Source organism: Maniola hyperantus, chromosome 2, assembly GCF_902806685.2.
Source record: "Maniola hyperantus chromosome 2, iAphHyp1.2, whole genome shotgun sequence".
Lineage (NCBI taxonomy): Eukaryota > Metazoa > Arthropoda > Insecta > Lepidoptera > Nymphalidae > Maniola > Maniola hyperantus.
Genome location: NC_048537.1, coordinates 5,211,107 through 5,229,330, shown reverse-complemented (window position 1 = coordinate 5,229,330; position 18,224 = coordinate 5,211,107). Strand labels below are relative to the sequence as shown.

At 37.6% G+C, this 18,224-nt stretch overlaps 2 protein-coding genes across 3 annotated transcripts in view; both read left to right on the top strand.

The window, feature by feature from the left end:
- Positions 1 to 11,537, top strand: part of ptc (protein patched) — a 42,790-nt gene extending 31,253 nt beyond the window's left edge. The window contains exons 5-16 of the mRNA XM_034976423.2: positions 1,464 to 1,671; positions 3,203 to 3,472; positions 3,588 to 3,728; positions 3,897 to 4,026; positions 4,467 to 4,714; positions 5,174 to 5,359; positions 5,772 to 5,912; positions 6,111 to 6,980; positions 7,544 to 7,726; positions 8,152 to 8,394; positions 8,832 to 9,167; positions 9,398 to 11,537. Of these exons, the coding sequence (XP_034832314.1) occupies positions 1,464 to 1,671; positions 3,203 to 3,472; positions 3,588 to 3,728; positions 3,897 to 4,026; positions 4,467 to 4,714; positions 5,174 to 5,359; positions 5,772 to 5,912; positions 6,111 to 6,980; positions 7,544 to 7,726; positions 8,152 to 8,394; positions 8,832 to 9,167; positions 9,398 to 9,706 (3,265 nt within the window). The 3' untranslated portion in view covers positions 9,707 to 11,537. The remainder of the gene's footprint in view (positions 1 to 1,463; positions 1,672 to 3,202; positions 3,473 to 3,587; positions 3,729 to 3,896; positions 4,027 to 4,466; positions 4,715 to 5,173; positions 5,360 to 5,771; positions 5,913 to 6,110; positions 6,981 to 7,543; positions 7,727 to 8,151; positions 8,395 to 8,831; positions 9,168 to 9,397) is intronic.
- A 1,186-nt stretch (positions 11,538 to 12,723) lies between these two features.
- Positions 12,724 to 18,224, top strand: part of stol (voltage-dependent calcium channel subunit stolid) — a 74,083-nt gene continuing 68,582 nt past the window's right edge. For both annotated transcript variants that reach the window (XM_034979765.2, XM_034979758.2), the window contains exon 1: positions 12,724 to 12,958. In XM_034979765.2, the coding sequence (XP_034835656.1) occupies positions 12,864 to 12,958 (95 nt within the window). In that variant the 5' untranslated portion in view covers positions 12,724 to 12,863. The remainder of the gene's footprint in view (positions 12,959 to 18,224) is intronic.

The window sequence follows — 18,224 nt, the reverse complement described above, 5'->3', positions numbered from 1 at the left end:
AGACCATAGTTCACCACGCTGGCCAAATGCGGATTGGCAGACTTAACAAACCTTTGAGAACTCTCAGGATAGGTTTTCCTTACGATATTTTCCTTCACCGTTAATAGGCTACTTGACTCATATCTAATTTCGTCCAATAAATGATTATTTATTATAGTATTTTGCTTAAGACAACGAAATATATCAATAACAATTATTAAAAACGCAGGATGGATATATAAAGCCAATTTAAAAAAATACAGTTTTTATTTTTATTTGAAACGCAGAAAACGCTGTCAGCCATAATGTGACGTCATTAAATATGTAAACAAAGAAATGTCATCCCTATGTCACGCGGGGACTAACGTAGTATCCATATATATAAAATTTAAAGTCCTGACTAACTTATATATCAACGCACAGCCTAAACATCTAACCAGCTGGTCCTAGATACATGAAATTTGGTGGGTGTGTTCTTTGTAGGTAAAGAGAAGGTATCCACTAGGAAAGGATTCTTTGAAATTCCACCCCTGAGTGGGTTAAACGGGGGTTTGAAATTTATGAAGTCCACGCGGGCGAAGTCACGAGCATAAGCTAGTTTTTATATATTTCTAAAAACTCATAGTAAACGTAAAAAATTATCGTTTTCTCTTTATAAATTGAATAAGTTATTAAGTAAGACTTACAACGAAGTGATCTTTGCAAAAATAAATTTGGGTTGAAGTCGTTAGTCATATAGGATCGTGTTACGTATATTTATTTAATTGGGCACTCTAATCCACAACTTTCCTGTGGTCTTTATCGATGCGTTTTTACATTCTCGGATGATACAATAACGATAATTACTATATTTTCCATGTAAACTAGTATAGAAGTCATGTTTATTAAACTTTGGGAAGTTATGCTGTTGTTTACAAATGCATGACGTCAGAGCACAGATAATCTATCGGCCAAACATGGCCGACAGTGTTTTCACCTGTCTAAGAAAAATATATTTTTAAATTAAAGTTTTACGGTTTTTAGGGCGCAAAAAAATATAGTGTTAATATTTTTGATCTAATAGGACAAATATCAACCATTTAAGACCAACTTAAAAAAAGTGTCAACTAGCCTATTGATGCAAGTGATATATTATTTAATTGCTCTGAAAATTTTGGAGTGTGATTTGCAAGTTAGGGACTAAATAATTGTGATATCGCTTGATACTAAGTGACGAGGCATAATTAAGCGACCTAGTTGGGAAGTGGTATGACAATTTTTCCCACCCCTATTCGCTTTCGATGTTTGATTGTACCTAACTGAATTCATCATGGCACTCGGGTAGAGATAATTATGTATGTGGGTTCGACTTCTAGCAGTTATTATGTAACTCCTTTGATATTATGTAAAATTAAACATGCGACGTCATTCGTGGAATTCTGAGTGTAGTGTGGACAACAAGGATTGACAAAAGGAATAAAACTAAAAGAGATAATTTGTTTCAGTCATCTCAAACACAAACTACAATGGACACATTTGAACCCGCTAGAAGTATTGGAAGAAGTGAAGAAGCTAAAGTTCCAGTTCCCGCTGAGCACAATGGAGGCTTACATGAAGAGAGCCGGCATCACTTCCGCTTACATGAAGAAGCCGTGCTTAGACCCCACCGATCCCCATTGTCCAGACACGGCGCCGAACAAAAAATCCGGACATGTAAGTGAGATTTCAAACTCAGTTGTTTTGTTTATAAGCGATACGTACGTGACTGATGAGTTATAACTTCATCATCATCATCATCATCATCATCATTATCAACCGATAGACGTCCACTGCTGGACATAGGTCTCTTGTAGAGACTTAACACGTCACAGTCTTGCGTCGCCTGAATCCAGCGACCCACTGCGACTCGTTTGATGTTTATAATTTATGTGATGAGTTATAACGTATTAGTCATCAAATCATCAGTAATCTATCTAAAAATAAGATGTTTATCGGAATGCGCTAGCCTGGAAACGGTATTGCAATTGATTTTGCAGATTTTGCATCATCATTCATCATCCATTCATTTATGCTTGTAGTTTGGCTTTCACACTACTCACGATATCACGATTCTGTAGCTATGCTATGCAGAGCTCTTTAAATATTATTATGTCCGCTTAAATTAAGGATTAGTCTCCGCTAGACCAATCCTTAAAATCTAAGGATGTTCGGTTTGATGTTGTTCCTTCCAATTGGACCAAACATTGAACGTATATCTGAAACTAATTTTCGAGTTACTCTGTCATTAAGTATGCATATGCGGTAATTTCAGACGAATAAATTCAATAATGAAAAAGTATAATTCAATAACACACGTATTTCGAAGCGTGTAATTTAAAATGCCTGCGTTGCCATTAGAGATAAAGTCATAAATTACCGGCATTTTTTGTGCCCAAAATAATGATTGAGACGTACGATTCATTTGTTACGGCCGCGTGAGACCCGCATTAGGGCCACATTACTACGACTCCTGTGTCGTTCATGAAGAGTTCAATTTATGGCAGTTTTACTGGCTCATAAATAAATCGTATAGCATCAAGGAAAATAAAATAACTCTATCGAGGCGACGGCATAAATTTTACTTTCCATTATAATAAAATATTTTTGGGAACGGTAATAAGGGACGGGATGAAAGCGATCGCCGCGCGGCAGATGGTGTGGCTACCTGCCCGGCTGAACTGTTTTGCGCCTTCTAGAAAGTTGAATCTCGGTTCAATCACTTCAATACGAACCAACGGACAAGAATGTATACGGATAATAGTTAAGAAATCATTTATACACATAACAAATCAAGAGGATATTCTAGTTTCTTGTAATATTTAAAGCGAAAGATGAATTTTTGTTTGGTCTTTTGGATCATTGTTGTGTTAAACAAATAGCGGTCGGTCGAGTGGGTGCGTTTTTGTGCACGAGGTGAGGCGGTGCCACCCACGTTCGGCGAAGGAGCGCGGCAAGGAACGGGCGCGCATTGTTCCAGCGCCCGCGCGGTCGGACCTGCGCATTATACGGGCGCATTATACACGCTTCAATAGTCCTCGTTTGCCGGCACCATCCGTCACAATGACACTATTATATCAATAATTCTCGTACAAATGGAAAATTCCACGTAATCGTAAATTTTGGCGCTTTGTTCAGGAAGTTAGTCGGAATTGAGACGTAACCGTTTGGACACCTGGGACAACTTTGTTAATATTTGCGTTCTTAGGTTCCAGATGTAGCAGCGGAGCTGTCACACGGATGCTACGGTTTCGCGGCTGCGTACATGCACTGGCCGGAACAGTTAATCGTGGGAGGAGCAACGAGGAACTCGACGTCAGCCCTGCGAAGTGCACGCGCTCTGCAGACTGTGGTACAGTTAATGGGCGAGCGAGAAATGTACGAATACTGGGCCGACCATTACAAAGTACACCAAATTGGTTGGAATCAAGAAAAAGCTGCCGCCGTATTGGACGCTTGGCAGAGAAAGTTCGCTGCTGTAAGAATTCTTTTTACTTTCTCCACTAATGCTACTTTAATGGGATTGTATTTTATTTATTATCGAAGTCAATGCTGGTATTTTTTATGTATTTAATGGAACACTTTTATTTCAGGAAGTAAAAAAGTTAACAAGCTCAAGTTCGGTATCGGCAGCGTATAGCTTTTATCCGTTTTCAACCTCAACTCTGAATGACATACTTGGAAAATTCTCTGAAGTGTCACTAAAGAATATTATTTTGGGATACATGTTTATGGTAGGTCATTGTTTTATTTGTCTTTTATTTTGTCAAATTAAATTTACGTGAGATTTAGAGGATTGTTACGACAAATGGTTAGTTAGGATTATGTGTTTTGATAACGTATTCGTATCCACATTGCCTTTTACATTTACTTTTGTTATCATGTTTTTACGTTATTTTCAGTTAATTTATGTTGCCGTAACATTGATTCAATGGCGAGATCCAATTCGTTCACAAGCTGGAGTGGGTATAGCTGGAGTATTGCTCCTTTCAATCACAGTTGCCGCTGGCTTAGGATTTTGTGCTTTATTAGGTGACTATTTTGTTTTAATTTATCTTTGTGTTAGCCGTGTTCTTTTTTCTTATTTTGGCATTCTTTTGTTTTGTTCATGATCTCGTGAAACTCTGCCAATGTATTTAAGCTGTTGAGTTAAAAGTACACTTAAAGACATGCCACCATTATTTTATACTAGCTGATGCCCGCGACTTCGTCCGCGTGGAATTAGGTTTTTAAAAATCCCGTGGGAACTCTTAGATTTTCCGGGATAAAAAGTAGCCTATGTCACTCTCCAGGTCTTTATCTATACCCATGCAAAAAATCACGTCAATCCGTTGCACTGTTACGACGTGATTGAAGGACAAACCAACAAACCAATAAACCAATAAACCAACAAACCAACAAACAAACACACTTTCGCATTTATAATAAGGGTACCGATTAAAATTAATGCGTCTAAAATTTAATATTTTCAGGCATACCTTTCAATGCATCGAGCACTCAAATAGTGCCGTTCCTGGCTCTCGGACTAGGTGTTCAGGATATGTTTCTTCTCACTCACACGTACGTGGAACAAGCGGGAGATGTGCCAAGAGAAGAGAGAACAGGCCTGGTGCTAAAGAAGAGTGGATTGAGCGTCCTATTGGCCTCCTTGTGCAATGTTATGGCGTTCTTAGCTGCAGCTCTATTGCCTATACCGGCGTTTCGGGTATTCTGTTTACAGGTAAATATTAGTAATATAGGAGAATTATGATTAAAGTTTCGTTTCAGTCATACATTTTGCGAAGAGCGACGGAAATGGAACCCAGGTGATACAGACAAAGAGTCACGCCCACGTCACGTTCCTTTATCATCTGACACAAAATCTAATCTGGTCCTTAATGTGGAAGAAAATTGTAATTTAACAATCGCTACTAACAATTTAAGACCCCTATTAATTATTGAAAAGGAGTCACGACCTTCAAGCAGGAAAACAACACGAGACAGAGTTTAACACCCTCGAACAAAATATATTAGTATCTACAACACAACCAAATCAAAAATCCATGTACAGTGTACCTACACTGATTTTTTCCAACTAATGGTCTGCCATTTTGGTATAAGAATCGTGACAAAAACCTGTGACGATGAAACAAATTAAAATACCCGACATAATACGTTAAAGACAATTTCTACATTGTAGGCGGCAATTCTGCTTCTGTTCAACCTGGGTTCAATGTTGCTGGTGTTCCCTGCGATGATCTCTCTGGACCTGCGCCGCAGATCGTCTGCGCGGGCCGACCTCTTGTGCTGTTTGATGCCTGAAAGTCCACTGCCCAAGAAAAAGATTCCAGAACGAGCGAAATCGAGAAGTGGGAAAAATGATAAGGTATAACTTTAATGTCTTCGGACGCTCATATACCTTCGATACCAACATCTACATAGTAAATTATTAACAGCTTTGAGTGTAAGTTTTTGAGTATTTAAACACAGTTCTTGTCAAAGTACGCTAATTTATTACTGTATAAATTATCCAAGGAAGTGATTTGACAATATCGCACTACTATACGCAAGGCTCGGCTCGGATGGAATTGAAATTAAAACCATTGAACTACATTCAGTATAATTTAAGAAGAAGAAGTGCTATTTCAATCAAAAATCTTGTTGTATGAGGCTGTCAAATTAGTATAACACAGTTGTAAGCAAAAACGAGTAAAATTTTTTCGTCGTTGCTTTAATCTAATTCACATACTTGAATCTAAAGTCACTAACTATATCTATATAACTTCCTGTTTTTGCAGAATACTAGGCTAGATACTACAAGGCAACCATTAGATCCGGATGTGTCGGGCGACCAGGCAAAAACATGTTGTCTCAGTCTATCGCTCACCAAGTGGGTCAAAAACCAGTATGCGCCCTTCATCATGCGCCCCGCTGTTAAGGTACATTCATATCATTCATATCAGAATAAAATTAATCTACACAATAGAAGAAATTACCATATTAGACTTTAATATGTATATTCGAATCTAATATTTTGATCTAGCAGGCATGGGAATAATGCTTTGAGTATATTTTGTTCTCGCCACTCATGGAAGTAACAAAATTCTATGCACCTATAGTGTACTGTCCTTTTACAGGTCACATCAATGTTAGCGTTAATAGCAGTAATATTAGCCAGCGTTTGGGGAGCGACAAAAGTCAAAGACGGATTGGACCTCACAGACATAGTGCCCGAACATACCGACGAACACGAATTTCTTACGCGCCAAGAAAAATATTTCGGTTTCTACAACATGTACGCTGTGACTCAGGGCGATTTTGAATATCCCACGAATCAGAAACTGATGTACGAATATCACGACCAGTTTGTTAGAATACCGAATATTATTAAAAACGATAATGGAGGTCTCACCAAATTCTGGTTGGGGCTATTCCGCGACTGGTTAATAGATTTACAGGATGCGTTCGATAAAGAAGTAGCGAGTGGATGTATTACTCAAGAATACTGGTGCAAGAACGCAAGCGATGAAGGGATATTAGCTTATAAGCTCATGGTGCAGACTGGTCATGTGGACAATCCAATTGACAAATCGCTCATAAATTCCGGTCACAGATTAGTCGATAAAGATGGGATTATAAATCCAAAGGCATTTTATAATTATCTATCTGCTTGGGCGACGAATGACGCGTTGGCGTATGGAGCATCGCAAGGAAATCTGAAACCGCAGCCACAAAGATGGATTCACTCTCCCGAAGATGTCCATTTGGAGATTAAGAAATCATCCCCGTTAATCTATACCCAATTACCCTTCTATTTATCGGGACTAAGTGATACTGATAGTATAAAGACGTTAATACGATCTGTTCGAGAGCTATGCTTGAAATACGAAGCTAAAGGACTACCGAACTTTCCTTCCGGAATACCGTTTCTGTTTTGGGAGCAGTATTTGTACTTGAGGACATCGTTGCTGCTGGCTCTGGCGTGTGCGTTGGGTGCTGTTTTCATTGTAAGTTCACAATATTATTACAAACTAACTAAAATATGTAATGACTAAGTTGTGCCTGCGACTTTATCCGTGTGGACTACACAAGTTTGGAACCCCTATTTTACCCATTTAGGGGTTGATTTTTCAAAAATACTTTCTTAGGGGATGTCTACGTCATAATAGCCTAGCTGCATGCCAAATTTTAACCCGATCCGTCCAGTAGTTTGAGATGTGCTTTGATAGATCAGTCAGTCAGTCACATTTTCCTTTTATATATTTACGTACTTATTTTAGCTTAGCCCGCGACTTCGTCCGCGTGGACTACTCAAATTTCAAACTCCTATTTTACCCCCTTAAAGGTTGAATTTTCAAAAATCCTTTTTTAGCTATGCCAAATTTCAGCCCGGTCCAATCAGTAGCTTGAGCTCTGCGTTGATAGACCAGAAAGTCAGTCAGTCAGTAACATTTTCCTTCTTACCCGACTACGGCAAAGCCAAAAGACACGGGTAAGTATAATTTTGTATGTAGGTATATATTTAGATTTCATAAGTTTTAGACATTTCTAATAGTCACATTGTTTTTAGGCCGTAATGGTGCTGCTGTTGAACGCGTGGGCGGCGGTGTTAGTGACTCTATCATTGGCCACATTAGTGTTGCAACTACTGGGAATAATGGCAGTTCTGGGCGTCAAGCTGTCAGCCATGCCAGCGGTGCTGCTGGTGCTGGCTGTCGGCCGTGGCGTACATTTTACTGTTCATTTGTGTTTGGTGAGTAGAAAGCATTCGTATTATTATATTCGTTAGTTTCTTGTCTCAAATTCTATTCCAAATTACCTATATACCTACTTAGGTGTCTGAAACGCAAAGTCTTTATTTTTATGCATTTTAATATTCCATGATAAAGACATGAATGGGCAGTTCGAAAATAACTTTTAACAACAGTGTAACAAGATTGAAATTTTTATGAAATAGGAATCTTTTTTTTGGGTTAGGTAAAAATTTCAAGGTCGCGTCAGTGACATGCTAATGTTACTGGCTTTTTTTGCTAATAAGGTTTAATTTTTATTAAGTACGTCCAAAAAAAAAAACCTTTATTTCATAGTTTTAAGTTGTGTCGGCAGTCCCCATTGATTGTTAGTTTTTTCCTTGATTTTCCTGTTCTCACATTAAAATGTTTAATTATTTTTGTACAGGGTTTCGTAACATCGATAGGTTGCAAGCGTCGCCGGGCGTCGCTGGCGCTGGAGTCAGTGCTAGCGCCAGTGGTGCACGGCGCGCTGGCGGCCGCGCTGGCAGCCTCCATGCTGGCTGCCAGCGAGTTTGGCTTTGTAGCGCGACTGTTCCTAAGGCTGCTCCTTGCGCTTGTGGTCGTCGGCCTAGTTGACGGATTGCTGTTCTTCCCCATTATACTGTCGATATTGGGACCGGCCGCTGAGGTTTGTGAAATTTACTCGATTATATTATTTGCAATATTGTCTTTATTTTGAGAAAAAAAACCGATCCACGAACGCGAAAAATCAAAATCATGACTCCTAAGCATAAAATGAAAATTTGTTCTGTGCATCGATTAGGCTGGGCTAGATTTATTACGATAAAATTATAAAAAATATGTCCATAATATGTGTTTATATATAAAAGAAATAGCTGACTGACTGACTGATCTATCAACGCACAGCTCAAACCACTGGACGGATCAGGCTGAAATTTGGCATATGTATAGCTATTATGAGGTAGGCATCTGCTAAGAAAGGATTTTTGAAAATTCAATCCCTAAGGGTGTAAAATATTTTGTAGGGTTTGAAATTTGTGTAGTCCACGCGGACTAAGCGGGAATAAGCTAGTTAAACTATAAAATATGTTTCAAATTGTTCAGGTGCAACCCTTGGAGCATCCCGAACGTCTATCAACACCGTCACCGAAAAGTTCTCCCGTGCATCCTCGGAAATCAAGTTCAGGTTCAAACGGAGGCGATAAGTCCAGTCGAACCAGCAAATCGGCTCCACGGCCTTCCGGACCATCTCTAACGACCATAACTGAAGAGCCTTCGAGCTGGCACAGCTCGAACCACTCGGTGCAGTCATCCATGCAGTCCATCGTCGTCCAACCAGAGGTAGTAGTCGAAACGACTACGTACAATGGAAGTGATTCTACTTCTGGTAGGTCAACGCCCACTTCGAAATCGTCGCACGCTGGAGCTATTACCACCAAGGTTAGTGTTTTTTATTCATTAGAGTATATGGTAGAAAATTTGATATGCATAATGATTAATAAGCATTGGATCATAGAGAACGCTATTCCCCTCGTATCTTTAGATTTTAAGTAGACATGGCCCGTTTAACCTTACATTCAGAATTCGTTATTGTGCTAATACAATATGAAATATTAAATTTTATCTACAAATTACGATACCTAATTTAACAATAAATAATGTGTTTACAGGTTACCGCAACAGCGAACATAAAAGTAGAGGTAGTAACGCCAAGTGATCGGAAATCTCGCCGCTCCTATCATTACTACGACCGCCGAAGGGATCGCGATGATGATAGGGAAAGAGAAAGAGATCGTGATCGAGATAGGGATCGAGACCGAGACCGAGACAGAGACCGCGAAAGGGACAGGGAAAGAGATGGAGAGAGGTCGAGAGAGCGTGACCGAAGGGACAGGTATAGAGACGAGAGAGACCATCGCGCCTCGCCGCGAGAAAACGGTCGCGATTCAGGACATGAAAGCGATTCATCCCGACATTGAGGAAAGTGAATTGATCTTGCCAGGACGATAACATTTAGTGTTATAAATTGCGAATCAAGTTGCTTTTCTGTTGAATAAGTGCTTAGTGGTTTTATTCACTTTCGGACATGAATTGTGCGATCCAAATGTAGTTTGACATTAGTGCGTATGTATCCCCTGTAGTTTGAGATTAGTGCGTCATTGATGTTTTAAGGTTCGAAGTACCGATCAACGTTAACACCTTAAGACAGTATTACTTGAAACGTAAATTAAGATATCTCATTTAATTTTGGTTATATTGGAGGCTACATTCTCGATGGGTGTTATTATATGAATAGGACCGATTTACGATCGACGGATTCAATGTATGAAAAAGTCGACTGTGTATTCGGGCAAAGCATGGAAGATGAACCTACAAATTGGTCAGTGCGCAAGTATGTAGAGAAGTGCTAGTATCGGAATTGTTTTGTGTTAGTAAGAAACGATACTGAAATCATTCCACAGTGCTTCTATCTTGTCATTCGTCGTAAAGAAAATCATGGCTATTTATGTTTAGACGTCTGTCTACAGTAGTTGGACTCAGATCTCCTTTCGATGATGTTTTACGAAGACTATCAACATCAGCTCAACTGAGTTGAACGTCACAGTGTAAATAAGAAATCAGAGAGCTAGGGCCTGCGCAGACGAGGGACTATTGTCCGTGAAGGACAAAAGTCCTTCGTCTTATTTACCGCCGTACTTTTAGTCCATTGTGTGCGTTATACGATGCAAGTCTTATATGATCCATTTTTGACTTCCTCGGACAATAGTCCGTCGTCTGTGCGGGCCCTTATACTGAATTTTAATTGTATAGACCAACTAACATTAAAAAATATCCATCGTTGAAATATCTACGTTTATTTTTCGGGTTCCTATTTTGACATGCTTCTATTTTTGTCCGCATACAATTTGTTACAATTTTCACGTCTAAAGACTGTGGTCGAATGTTATTCATAATTAATTTATCATATTATTTATTTTGTTTATAAATAATAATTATTAATTTCACCAGAATTGAAGTCTGTGAAAACACTCAGATTTATTGTACAAATTATTTAAGTAGATTTTATATTAGATAAGGCATTTATTTATGAGATTACTTAGATTTTTATATACCTAATTGTATTCTTGTGATCTTTGAATAAAGTCACTGCGTTTACTGAAGACTGCATTAAGCGATCGAAACTCAAACTCTTAGCGGACGAAATACTGAAGTAGTAGGATATCTCAGGTGTTCATTTGTGGTCATTTCAGTTTCGCTAACTAATTTCAGCAGCTAAGTACGGCGACTATGATAACTAATTTTGGCAGTGCGACAGAAACATCAAGTTATAGTACAAACGGACATCTGTAATGTAGGTATCCCACCATCCGAACTAAGAAAAACTGACCTCAGTTAAATGAAATTAGTGATTAGTGTTGTGACATTTTGTGCAGAGTACTTATTAGTTCATATTAATTTATGCTTATGTAATTTAATATTCTGTAAATATAGCGATAGGTTATAGTATTCCGAGAATAAAACGCAAAGCCAACGCACAATTGACAAAAGTATATTTACTTTTGTATTTTTTGTACAATTTTAAACTGACATAATGTCGTAAAACATATAGGTATAAATTTTAAGCAAAGTTGCATTTTTGTCTACAGTTACAGAATTTTTTTTAGTGAATATTTTGACGTTTTTACAGGTCAAATAAATAGGTACAAATAAGGTTACTCGATTGTAAATGATCTAAAATTACGAATTGTTTCGAAACGTTGTACACATTTACCTGTACCTACGTGTATAAAAATAAATATTTTTCATGTATGTTGTTGTTTTCATTTTGATACAATAGTTAGTTTATTATCTTCAACAAAAGAGTTTTTTGTAGGTACTCGAATTATTAAAACAAAACTTAAGATTTTAAGATAATGATAATATTGCAAAAGTGAACTGTGTAATAACTGATTTTCTGTAATCTTTAAATGAATAATTATGAGAATGTCCATATATAGGTTTTATGAAATCAATAAAGACATTGACTTATTGAGTACCTACTCAGGTGTTTTTCTTGGCAATGGAGTCAACGTCATTCATGCGGAAGAGATACTTATGTCGAGTGCGATATAGTGAGTTGTTACACTGCACCTCTCCGCATTGACCCCATCGTAACAGCACAGTTTTTAAGCTAAATGTCGAATCGAATGGTCGCTTATAATTTTTTTGGAAATATATTATTCTTCGAATCAGTTGCCTCAGAGTTTCTGGATTATTTATCAATTTTTCACTGCATTGCACTCATTCTGGTTAGGTATGTAATGAACTGAAAGATTTAAAACTACCGATTTAATCTGTTTAGCTGTTCGTTGTAACGACGAGACTGTTTTCATTTCGTTGATCCAATTAGGCTTATAAAGAAATGAACATGAAACCAATTATTATTTTTGACATACTCGTAACCAACATTGCCGGTGTAACGAGATGGTTATCTGTTGTTGCTCCATTAAATTAAAGCAATCTGCGCCGCTTATGGAGATCCTTAGTGCAAATTATAATAGGGGCGGGCGGAATTTTGGCGGCAACAACGCCTGCGACATTCCTTAGAAAACGGGAGCGCGGGAATCAATAAAGGATTTGCTGGCGGCGTGCCCACGCATGTGCGTGGCGGTCGACAGCCTGAACCTCGACCACCGCGTCTTCGACACCCTCCGCTTCGTACTCCGTTCACGACAACCTCTCAGCACGACCAAGTTCTTGCCAGATGTGGATGAAATGAATTCATATTTTGATACAGAACACGATATGTGTACCTAGCTGTCGTCTATTCGATTAGAGCGTAATAAAAGGATGAGTCGTCACTGACCATCAACCCCATGCATGATCAAATAAATCTCAATAATAAGGCTGCGTTATTGGGCGTATGATTCGCGCGCAGCGTCACTGCGGCTGGGCGGGGTGCGGGCGCGGGGCGCGCGGTACGCGAGGCTTCCCGCGCGACACTCTGTTGCCCCGCGGCGCGCCCGCCCCACGTCCAGTCCGCCGCACGACCCGATGACTCAGTCCTGGTGACATTGCAGTGCAGTGCGAACGGTGGTGTGCTTCCATGTAGGGGAGTCAGTGGTGTGTTGTTCCTCTTGTCATGTGGGGAGGGCGATGGCGTTAGGCACCATGACCCGGCGTCCGCTGCTTCTGCTCGCCCTGCTGGCAGCCGCGCTTGCAAACCAGCTCGAGGATATCCCCCACAATGAGTAAGTAATACCCATTTGATTAATTTCTTTTTCGTAGAGCTTTCTCTATTCTGTTTCTAACGTGTCCTCTCAAAAGCTTTTATTTGGCTGTCATCTCTATCAGATCGTGACACTCTTTGAGTACTAAGTAGCCTAATTGTTCTTAGGTACCTAATACCTACTAAACATTGTTCAACTGTATTGTAATTTTCAGTGAATATTTACTTTCATAGAACCTTTAAAATAAGTCGTGGAAAATTGGAAAATTCCTAGCTTTTCAGCGATATCATTATGTAATGAAATTACAATACAATACAATAAAGTGGATACATTTGTGAGTAAGCCTAAGTTCTAAAAGAAGTGGACTTTAGAGAATACTACTCTACTTACATTACTTTATATCTTTAATTAATTAAACATAGAATCGTTATTTTAAGAGTATACAGTACAGTAGAGTATACAGTAGATTAACTTAAAGTTATACATAACTAGCTTATGCTCGCGACTTCGTCCGCGTGGACTACACAAATTTCAAACCCCTATTTCACCCCCTTAGGGGTTGAATATTCAAAAATCCTTTCGTAGCGGTTGCCTACGTCATAATAGCTATCTGCATGCCAAATTTGAACCCGATCAGTTTAGTAGTTTGATCTGTGCGTTGATAGATCAGTCAGTCAGTCAGTCATTCAGTCACCTTTTCCTTTTATATATTTATTTAAGATATTATTAAGAAACCTATAGGCTCTTTTCAGACCTGGGCGCGTTTGGAACCCCGTGTAGCGTTAGTTTTAAGTTAACGTAACTAATTATCACCATTATCGTACAAATTTAACGGTGACAATCAAAAAGTGTACAATGGTACATTAATTTGAATAAATGATTCGACTTTGACTGTGAAGTTTCACTCACTATATTTGAAACTGTAGAAGATACCTACTATAGAGGAAATGGAATTTTAGTGTTTTTTTAGAAATAGTTTCCTTTATCTAATCATCAAAAACAATATAATCTAAGAACTGCAGATTTAATTTATGTTTAAGTACATTTATCGAATTAAGATTTCATGATCTTAGGATAACAAGATCCCGTACTAACCACTGCGCTCGCGCCACCACCGTGCAGGTCTTACACATGCGCCACAGACTTACTCACAGTAAAGTTTTGAAAAAAATATTTTTTAAACCATATATGTATTTACTAGGCTTTCGCTTGTCTACCATCACACCAAACAGGAGATGATGCAGCCTAAGGTGAAAGCCTATATCTTCTTTATCTATAGATTTCTAATCTATTTTTCCTAAGTTGATTTATAAGGTAATTAAGTTACTTTTCGCAAAATTGCATAAGTGATGTACGATGCATAACATGTAACGCCAGTCGCCAACGAACAATGAAACTTTAGAACGTCTAAAGCGCCGGATAAAACGCATTGCTTGTTCCGAGAACTTTACTGCGATTATCTACCTTTTAAGTCAGCCAACGAAAATTAGAAACATAAAGAAACTGTTTAGGCTTAGCCGCATTCACATTCCACACTCCACATTCCACACTTATTTAAATTAGTACGTCTTATGTAAAATTGCGTCGAGTTACAGTTTTTCGTCAATTATTATTATAGATGTCCTTATGAGAAAAAGATTTGAATTTGCGACGAAAGTCAATTACGCCTCAAGCAGCGATCAACACACAATGCTAATTGTTACTGGTCTGGATGCGACTTACCTAGTTATATTATAAGAATTAAAAAATCCAATTTTCTGGGAAGATTATTACATAATAGGGCTTCGTCAATGCTCCATGAATATTATTAGAACATCCAAATTACTTAGTTACGAGAACGTATATTAATACATAGTATGTTTAGTTCAAAGAAGCATAAATCTAGAAGCACCTAGCATATGCATCTGGTATAATATTGTAAGTCATATAAATCTGGTGTAATAATTTGCAGGACACACGTTGTTTAACAGGCGCGGCGTTTTGCCAAACATACTCCTAACTGAGGGCTCTGGTTTATAAACTATAGAACAACGTATGGATTGGAAACTGTACGATCTAAGAATTAATGATATCTATCTTTCGTAAATTGCGAGTATAACAACTTAATTTGTTATTTGTAATATGATTATGCATTCGGAGTAACTTAAAATAAGCTCTCTTGTAGATTTTTGAATGTAGATAATATTAATTAATGGTTAAAATATTATGACCATTGATATATAATAATTAATTAATTAACCAAAAGTAAATTTTCATATACTTATTAATACCATATTAGTTCAAATTTTGATGTTCAGTTTTCAAACGTTAGTTGCTACGTCGTAGCACCTTAGCTACGAAAATTCGTAACTAAAATTTCACAATAGTCGGGTAGAGGAAATGATGCATACCTTTTCCGAAAACCTTCTTACCTTACCTATATCCTTATAACTATTAACTATATATATAAAAGAAATTAGGTACTGAGTGTAAGGTCCTAGAACAGTATTTACATAGGCTTCGCTGTATTCAACTCAGCGTATTATTGACAGGCAATTAAGGAACCAGATATTGATTGATAAGGAAGTAATAAAGTAAGGAAGGAATATTCAACCTATTGTTTTGATAATTTAGATATTTTTACCATCACGACAATTTCATTATAAAAATAATAAGCACAATTATGGCGAACTAGCCCGCGACTTCATCCGCGTGTATTTAGGTTTTTATAAATCCCGTGGGAACTCTTTGATTTTCCAAGATAAAAGTAGCATATGTCCTTCCCTGGGATGTAAGCTACCTCTGTACCAAATTTCATCAAAATCGGTTAAACCGTTGGGCTGTGAAAAGCTATCAGACACACTTTCGCATTTCTAATGTAAAATTAGTATGGAATTTATCAGGATTATTACTTAGTACTCAATGTTAATATTATTTTAAACAATAAAGTTAGCTATAAGCAGATATAAAACGCTATGTTTCAAAATAAAGATAAAAAAACAAATGATACCTGTATTCAGTAAAATATTAATTTGCCGGTTATTATCACTAACATCTGCTCGTTGAAGAACAGTAATCGTTGAAATCTAATAGTTCAAATTGAACTTTTAATCAAGTCGTATGCAGAAATCACTGCACCTGGAAATCACTGCATTACTATCCCAAAAGAACCTCTGCTTTATATGATTAATGAGAAGGGATCACCGCCCTCAGCAATGAGAGCTATACGACGCAGAGAGAGAAATCATCAATTAAGTCGTTCCACCTACGTTGTAGGAGTTAAAGCAATTTTACTCTCCATTAGTCAGACAGTAAAAGCGTAAACTATCGTGGGCGTACAATAATTACCTTTCGCCTCCATTCAACTCATGTGGCCGCTTTAATTCTATCTGTCCGGTGCTTTCAATTGAAAAGTAATGACAGCGATAATTTCTCGATTTTTCTCGATTAATGTATATAAATTAAGAAAACTTATTATTGAACTAATCTCCATAACTTCTGACATAGCTTTTACGTCTACTTATCGTCGTTTAGTTATAACACCACGAAGGTAAGTCAAAACTAGCAACTTTACAGCGAAAACACTTCAGATAGACCGACATGCCGCGTCTCTCGATTCTCTAGACCGAATAGTTTCGATATGTCAAAACCGCCAAAAATTAGTTACGTAATGTTATGTATCTTAGGGCCGATTTCACAAATGTAGAATAAGTCTTATCTGAGAGTAAATTTGGTATTTTGGCAGGTTTTCTATACAAAAACTGTCATTACGCCCAATTTATTCCTCAGTTACGTCACTGTATGTAACTTACGTACGTAATTTTAACCACCTGCTGTATGCAATTGGTCTTAAACGAAAAGAAAAAGGGAAGAAATGGCTTATTTTATTAATTGCATAATTTCTAATGCCTTTTTAGGGTCCTGTAATCAACAAAAAACCCTTATAGTTTTACCATCTCCGTCTGTCTATCCGTCCGTCAATTCGCAGCTCAGCTCAGAGTAGACTTACACAGAAAGTATATTATTTACCGAATTTATAAATAACTAGCTTATGCTCGCGACTTCGTCCGCGTGGACTACACAAATTTGAAACTCCTATTTCACCCCCTTAGGAGAAGAATTTTCAAAAATCCTTTCTTAGCGGATGCCTAGTAGTTTGAGCTGTGCGTTGATAGATCAGTCAGTCAGTCAATCCTTTATAATATATTTATATAAAAGATGAATGTAAAGGTGCATTTACACATTCGCATAAGTCCAACTATTTTTTTCACCTTATTTTATTTAGTTAGATTACCTAAAAGTGGGCGTGGCGATTGGTGTGCGGGGACTTGAACTACCAGTTTATACTAGTCTCCGGGCACCTCTCACAATCATGCAGTGAGATCATGCACATTGCGCAACGTAATGTACGTTAAAAATCACTTTGATATTAAATTAATTATTAAATAACTTATTTGTTGTTGATGTATTGCCTTGTTGCAACCGAATTCTAAAATTATCAAGATTTTGCAGCAATCTTAATATTCTGATTGATGAACAGATTTTTAGAAATTTTCAGGAAGTAAGATGGCTATCTCCGTAGCTCTACTACGAATGGCGTAGTGTATCGTTGATTCACCAATATTATATTGGATGAAAATGTATAATGGCAGCATCGATATAATTAATGGCAGTGATGGATTCCATCCGCAGGCTGCTAAACGAAAAAGTTTACGAGTGACAGTCGAGTTTGTGGACCTTAGACTAATGTCTAAGGTCCACAAACTCGAATTCTTATTCTAATGAATAAGTTGCGGAAGAATCTTGGAAGGATCAATTTGTGACAAATGGCCTCGTGGTTTTGGTCAAGTGCGATCTAATTTTACAATTTCACGTTTGCAGCTTTATTTCAATTCCTTATTATTTAGTTTAACCGTAGGCCCCTTCAAAAGGGTCTGCATTTTGACTTCAAGCCTAATAATACTATAAAGACTGGCCGTGGGCTTCGAGCAGGCGTTTAATTGTGAATGGAATGGTGCATTTGACCTTTGCTTTTGAAAATCAGCAGAACGTCGTTGTATGGTAGACCGAGTTACCTTATATACGCCTACACTATAGAAGTATACAAGTAATTGTATACTGAACATAAATAAATAAGAAAAATGTAACTAACAACAAACGCCCGCGTTTGTTATCGCCCACTCAAATATTGTTAAATACTTTATTTGCTATCTCTCAAATGGTTTTAATGAATAGGTTTTCTAGAAATAGAATATAATTCAAAAAGTTAAAGCTAATTCTCAATTCAAAAGGTAATACAGATTTAAAA